The sequence below is a fragment of the Rhinopithecus bieti genome, unplaced genomic scaffold (genome assembly GCF_001698545.2).
Source record: "Rhinopithecus bieti isolate Rb0 unplaced genomic scaffold, ASM169854v2 scaffold_37314, whole genome shotgun sequence".
NCBI classification, from domain to species: Eukaryota; Metazoa; Chordata; class Mammalia; order Primates; family Cercopithecidae; genus Rhinopithecus; species Rhinopithecus bieti.
Genome location: NW_016816196.1, coordinates 815,260 through 822,992, shown reverse-complemented (window position 1 = coordinate 822,992; position 7,733 = coordinate 815,260). Strand labels below are relative to the sequence as shown.

At 35.1% G+C, this 7,733-nt stretch overlaps 1 protein-coding gene across 1 annotated transcript in view; it reads left to right on the top strand.

The window, feature by feature from the left end:
- UBR3 (ubiquitin protein ligase E3 component n-recognin 3) overlaps positions 1 to 7,733 on the top strand; it is a 285,317-nt gene that overhangs the window by 45,512 nt on the left and 232,072 nt on the right. Inside the window, exon 3 of the mRNA XM_017854465.1 lies at positions 6,009 to 6,148. Within this exon, the coding sequence (XP_017709954.1) occupies positions 6,009 to 6,148 (140 nt within the window). The remainder of the gene's footprint in view (positions 1 to 6,008; positions 6,149 to 7,733) is intronic.

Below are 7,733 nucleotides of genomic sequence, written 5' to 3'. Positions count from 1 at the left end.
AAAAAAAAAAAAAAAAAAAAAAAAAAAAAGAGCTTTTATGGAAATATAGCTTTAAAAAAGTGTACTTGATTTTATTTAGATATTGTGTGTCCCAGCTGGAAGAAGTTTTTTGTTGTTGTTTTTTTTTTTGAGATGAAGTCTTGCTCTGTCATCCAGGCTGGAGTGCAGTGGTGAGATCTCAGCTCACTGCAGCCTCCGCCTCCTGAGTTCAAGCGATTCTCCACCTCAGCTTCCTGAATAGCTGGGATTACAGGTGTATGCCACCATGTCTGGCTAATTTTTGTAATTTTAGTGCAGACGGGGTTTCACCATGTTGGCCAGGCTGGTCTTGAACTCCTGATCTCAAGTGAGTTGCCCACCTCGGCCTCCCAGAGTGCTGGGATTATAGGTGTGAGCAAATGTGCCTGGACTGGAAGAAGTTCTTAAATTCGTTTTTTCTTTTAAATCAAGGTTTGAACCTTAAGGTGTGATGCTTCCTACCCTTTATCATAATATGGCAGATATGGAAAATAGTATTTGGATGGGACACAGAGGCAACTGAGGAGGCTGCTCAGGCTCTGCCTGTGTGTCTGCCTTGAGGACCAAGGAAAATCCATCTCTCTGCTCTGTCATCTGCTGACCTAACAATTAAAAGCCCTACCTTAAGGGTAGATAGACTTCAGCAGAGTGTGAACATGCTAACTTTTATTTTGCATTTATGTATATATTTTCTTAAGAGTTATAATTTTCATTAGATTCTCAAAAGGGTCCTTGAAGCAAAAAAGAATACCAATGATGTTTTAAATTGTGGAACTAAAACCAAATGTATGGCATAACTTATTTTCGTTTTGGCTTAAATTTTCCTTTTGATTATAAGGTTGTACGTATGTTTGTTATATAAAATTCAAACATTATAGGTAGAATTAACATTGTAAGTGAAAGTATAACATGTCATACTCTCAGTTAATTTCTACAAAGTTTGCTTTATATTTCTGAAAATATTTTTCTTCTTATATATATTAAGGTTTCTTTCCCCTTCTCCAAAATCGTATTTATAGAAGAGATTAAATGTATATACTTCTATACAATTCATTTCTCACTTAATTTATCTTAGATATAATTATACTTTAGCACTTATTATTCCACTTCATTTTGTAAAATCAAAGTATGTTATCGATCTGCCATAGTTTGTTTTACTTTTCTTCTATGATTAAATGCATGCATTTTTAACTTTTTTGTATTCTAAATGGAGGTATAATGAACATCATTGTAAATATATTTCAGAGTATTTCTGTGTAATAAATTCATAGAAATAGAAATGCTAAGCTTGTGTTATGAACATTTAAAATTTTAATAGATATGGTCAAGTGCCAACAAAAACTCGACCTGTTTACACTTCATGTGTACAACAAAAATTTCTGAACATGCTTTCAATGAATTAGTAAAGTGAATCTTTCCTGATCTGCAAGATGAAAAACTTTTTACATTGTGAAAATTTCCAAACATATGCAAAAACAGGGCGTTGAACCTTCCTGTGCTAATCATGCAGACTCAACATTTTTAAAGATTTTAGCCACATTTGCTTCAACTGCTCTTTTTTCCCTTTCGCGGAAGTATTTTAAAACAACTCCCCCAAATCATGTTATTTTACACAGACATGCTTCAGCATTCATCTTTAAAGAGTAGGGAATTTTTTTTTCTTTTTAAGATTTTTAGTTTTTTAGTATAGAACATTTAAAACGTATATAAAAGCAGTCAGCACAATGAACCTAACTAGTAGGATCTTTTATTAGGGGAAAATCCCTTGTTGTCATTTTGACTGAAAGACAAATTTAAATTACAATCTTTTAAATGAATTCCTTAAACATCAGAAGAGAGTACTTTATTGACTTCGATATCGATCCATATTCTGTTTCATGAACATAACATAATGAAACCTCATGTATCTCTCAGTTTCAACAAGTAGCAATTCAGAGCTGCTGTTGGTATACTCCCATCTACTTCCCTTTATCTCACCAGATTATTTTGAAGGTCCCATATATTAGAGCATTTCATCTGTAAATCCCTATCTCTATCTAAAAGACAGGGAATTTACTTTATTTTTTATTTTTATTTAAGACACAGTCTTATTCTGTTATCCAGGCTGGAGTGAAGTGGGTGCATGATCTCAGCTCACTGCAGTCTCCACCTCCTGGGTTCAAGTGATTCTTGTGCACACCACCACGCCTGTCTAAGTTTTGTGTTTTTAGTAGAAACAGGGCTTTGCTGTATTGGCCAGGCTGGTCTTGAACTCCTGACATCAAGTGATCTGCCTGCCTTGGCCTCCCGAAATACTGGGATTACAGGCATGAGCCACTGCACCCAGCCAGGAATTCACTTTTTAGTGACAATCACACTGCTGTTATTGTCACACCCACATAAAATGGTTCCTGTATCATCAAATAAGCGTGAACATTTTCTTGTATAATCACAATGGCATTATCACACTAATAAAATCAGCTGTAATGAACTAGTACCCAGTTTGTAATAAGATTCCCTCAGAAAGGAATTTCCTTTGTGAAAGATTAAAAAATGCCTTCCAAAAATTCCTTTCAGAGTTGGTTTGTTAGAATTGGTTTACATATTGCATGTGCTTATTGGGTGTCTCAAGCCTCTTTTAACCTAGAGTAGCCCTCGTACCCCTTTATTCCCCTCTGTCACTGACAGGTTACAGAAACTGGGTCAGTTGTACTGTATAATGTCTCACATTCTCCATTTGTCTATTTGCTTTTTTGTGGTGTCATTTAACATGTTCCTTTATCTCCCATACTTCTTGTAAATGAACATTAGTCTGGAGACATGGTGTCATTCAAGTTCAATTTGTTTGATAAGAACATTTCATAAATGGTGTTGTGTGCTTTACTCACATCTCAGTCTCTCTGCTTTTTTGTTTTGTTTTGTTTTGTTTTGTTTTTAAACCTCTGGTGATACTAAGATTGATAATTTTTTTTTTTTTTGAGATGGAGTCTTGCTCTGTCACCCCGGCTTGAGTGCAGTGACACGATCTCGGCTCACTGCAGCCTCTGCCTCCCAGGTTCAAGTGATTCTCCTGCCTCAGCCTCCTGAGTAGCTAGGACTACAGGCGTGTGCCACCATGCCCAGCTAATTTTTTGTATTTTTTAGTAGAGACAGGGCTTCACCATGTTGGCCAGGGTGGTCTTGAACTCCTGACCTCAAGCAATCCGCTCGCCTCAGCCTCCTAAAGTGTTGGGATTACAGGCGTGAGCCACCTCGCCCAGCAGATTGATAAGGATGTGATAGTCAGATCTTTTTCTTATTTAACCACAATATTGTTACCACACCTAATAAAATTAACTGTAATGAACCAAAGAACTGTAATGAACTATAAGTAACAGTAATGAAAATTTCCCCTCAAGCTTTCCTCTAATGGCTCCATTGCATGGGTCAGTTATTTCACTAGATACCACAAAATGGTTTCTCCAGTTATTCATTTTTTGTTTTAATAAAATTCATTGCTTTATTAGAGAAAACTGGAACATCTTTCCATTTGTTTATTGGCTCTTTGGTGCTTGTTTTGTGAATTGTTCATGACCTTGCTTGATTTTTCTATTGAATTGTTTTATTTTTCTTATCCATTTTTGAGAGTTTGTAATCATGGATATTAATCTTTTATCTCATTTATATATTGTAAATATTTTTTCCAGTTTGTTACTGTCTCCTGTGTAGAAACTTTTGATTTGCATAGTCAGTTTCTTTTCTTTCTTTTGTGGCTTTTGGTTTTAAGTCTTAACTTAGGCTTTGTATATTCGGAGATAATGTAGGAAAATAGTTAATTATCTTCCAGGCTCCATTGCTTACATTTGATTTTTAATGTATATGGAATATATTTTGTATATAGTATAAGATAGGAATCAAATTTGCTTCCTGCATTTAAATAATAGTAAATTTTGTCCTAACGTAGTTTATTAAGTCTTCTTCCCACCATATTGATTTGAGATGTCACATCACAAATTTGTATATTCTTTTTCTGGACTTCGTTGTTGTTCATTTTAAATTATTTAATTTTTTTTGGTAGACTGGGTCTTGGTACGTCACCTAGGCTGGTTTTGAACTCCTGGCCTCATGTGATCCTTCTGCCTCGGCCTCCCAACATGCTGGGATTACAGGCATGAGCCACCATGTCTGGCCCATTGTGGTCCATTGATATTGGCACATTACCACAAAATTTTAATTAAAATAATTTTGTACTGTACTCTAAGGTCTAGTTCATTATCATTAACCTTTTTTTTTTTCAGGCTTTAATAGTATTTTTCACAAATATGCTCTTCCATTTGAACTTTAGAATTAGTTTGTGATTAATTCCATTGGGATGTAAATCTAATGGCATTAAGTCTGGGGGAAACTGTCTTTTATTATTATTATTATTATTTTGAGACAGAGCGTCACTCAGTTACCCAGGCTGGAGTGCAGTCACATGGTCTTGGCTCACTGCAACCTCCGCCTCCTGGATTCAAGCGATTCTCCTGCCTCAGCCTCCTGAGTAGCTGGGACTACAGGCACATGCCACTATGCCTGGCTAATTTTTGTATTTTTAGTAGAGACAGGGTTTCACCCTGTTGACCAGGCTGTTCGCAAACTCCTGACCTCAGGTGATGCACCAGCTTCTGCCTCCCAAAGTGCTGAGATTACAGGCGTGAGCCACCGTGCCTGGCCAAAACTGTCTTTAAAAAAAAAAAATCAATTTTTCTGTTTAGAAATATGGTTTTTCTCTGTTTATTCAGATCTTCTATATTTTACAGCTTAAATAGCTTCTCTTCCCTTCTACTTATTTCTAGGCATTTTACATGTTTAATGTGGTAACTATGTGTTTGGTCACAGAATAACTTGTTTGTGATTATTTGGATGTTGACTATAGAATAGTTTTCTTCAGGGTGGGGCACAGTGGCTCACAATCCCAGTACTTTGGGAAGTCGAGGCTGGAGGATTGCTAGAGGCCAAGAGTTGTACTTCAGCCTTGGCAATGTAGCAAGACCCTGTCTCTGCAAAAAGTAAAAATAAAAAAAATTAGCCAAGCATAGTGGTGCATGCCTGAGGTTGAGGTGGGAGGATTGCTTGAGCTCAGGACTTCCAGGATGCATGTGGGTGGCAAAGTGAGACCCTGTCTTTAAGGAAAAAAAAAAAAAGAATAGTTTACTTCATTTTTGCTCGAGCATACCAATCATACTTGAAAATGAATATACGCCAGGCGCAGTGGCCTATAATCCCAGCGCTTTGTGGGGCTGAGGTGGGCAGATCACCTGAGGTCAGGAGTTCAAGACCAGCCTGGCCAACCAACATGGTGAAACCCCGTCTCTACTAAAAATAAAAAAAACTTAGCTGGTGAGGTGGTGCACACCTGTAGTTCCCAGCTACTTGGGAGGCTGAGGTGGGAGAATCGCTTGAACCTGGGAAGCAGAGGTTGCAGTGAGCCTAGATTGTGCCATTGCACTCCAGCCTGGGTGACAGACCAAGACTCCTCAAAAAAAAAAAGAAAAAAAAAAAGAAAAAAAATAGGATGAATATAAACAAGATTAAAAGGAATGTATACACTTAAACATATAAACTTTTAAAATAAACTTCAAGTTTTTGTATCACTTACCTGTTCATTAATGCAATAAGTTAGAAATAGGAAAAATGTAAATGCTTTGGAAGTGATCAGCTTGTACTTAATGGTTTAAAAGAGTGGAAGTCATAAGTGGTACCTGAAAGGAATACATTTCAGTTAAAAAATGTGCCCTGTAATGAGAGTTTCTTTTTGTATTCTAGTTGGAATTTAACTATTTATACTATGGTCTTTTCTTGGGAAAATATACCTGAGTGCCATTTTATATATAGACACTGATTAAAATTACATTCTTTTAACTTGGTACCGTAAAATCATAAAGAAGGATTTATTGGCCTGTATTCTATTTATGAATATTGTAAATAGAAATAATATATTTTTAACTGATTAGACATTACTGTTAATTTTTTTCTTTTTCGTATTACAGGTTTTGCAAAAGGCATCAAATTAAATCAAGTTCAAATATTCCCTGTGTCCCTAAAGACTTACTGATGATGTCTGAATTTGTTCTTCCAAGATTTATATTTTGTCTTATTCAGTACTTAAGAGAAGGCTATAATGAACCAGGTATGTTTTAATCTAGTTCTTATTAGTACTCTTTTTAAATTGTAAATTTACAAAGTTTTAGCATTAATTATGAGGTGAATTTTTTCAGATATCATTTTTTTGCTTAACATTTAAAAAGAGATGACTATATGGACTGAATAGAAACACACTAAAGATAAATTATATAACCTTATAGATACGTTGTAGTTGACATAGTTTCGTGCTTTCTGCTTCTGGGGTCATAAATGTTTTGATCAAACTTATTTGAGCTTTTGCAGATGAGGAAGTAACCATTTTGTGGGGTTAATGTGACTTTATTTGCAGTACTATGATAAAGCAGAATTGAGAATTCCTGAAAATGTTTGAATTTAACTTAGATTTTAGAAGATAAAATGTTTTATCACCTTTTTTAAAGAGGTCTGTATATATTTTTTCTCCATGTATATTATATAATAACTTATGATAGGGTCAGATTGCTGACTTCCAGATTACTGGTAGAATATATGGGTGTGTAATCATCATGTTAATATTTAAGAGAGAAAATACAGATGTTCTTCTTACTTTTTAAGATTTAATCACAGTCTTGATTAACATACTTCAGTTAGGTAAATATTTGGATTTAGGTATCTATTAAAAGTTCTTAGTCTGACATTGTGAATTATAGATATTCATTAGTAGTATGAATCAAATTTATTAACTTTTTATGATTTTTTTACCTTTCTAATGATAACCTGCATTTCTTTTCTGTAAGAGATTACATTTTGCATTATTTTTAGAGTTTTAAAATTATTTAGTACTATAAATAACTGTATATTCATTTTGAAACTGTGGCACACATTTTCGTCTTCTATCTCCATCCTTAAAGTGTAGGGGTATGTTATATAATGTCCTCATTTCTAAAACTGTCTTGTTATCTTTATTGTGAGCAAACCGTTATACTTCCTTATTTGTACATTTAAACAAAAACATACAATCCTTTGTTAAGTACTTCTACTTAACAAAGAATATATCTTAAAATACAGAAAAATAAGCTGGGCATGGTGATTCATACCTGTAATCCCAGCACTTTGGGGAGCTGAGGCAGGAGGATTGCTTGAAGCCAGGAATTCAAGACCAGCTAGGCAACATAGAGACCCTGTCTTTGCAAACATTTTTAAAAGTTAGCTAGGTGTGGTGGTGGCATGTGCCTGTAGTCCTAGCTACTTGGGAGGCTGAGGCAGGAGGATCCCTTGAGCTCAGGAGTTCAAGACTGCAGTGAGCTATGATTACATCACTGCACTCCAGTCTGGGTGACAGAGTGAGACCCTGTGCCCCACCCCCCAAAAAAGAAGAAAAGAAAAAAGAATATATAGAGAAGAAAAATATTATTTTGATTTGGTTCCAAATTACTGTCTCTTCGGAATGAAGGAACCAGTTACTAGCTGGGTTATTGAAATAGCCTTCTGCATTATTTCTCATATAGTAGTTAGCAGACTTTTTTGGAAATCTACGTTTTGTATTACAGGTGTCCTATTTTAGAAATAGAAATTATTTATTATGAGAACCTTAAAGCTTATCATTAGTTTAATCCAAGAGTACTTCACATGAAAGTGTGTTTTGTATATAT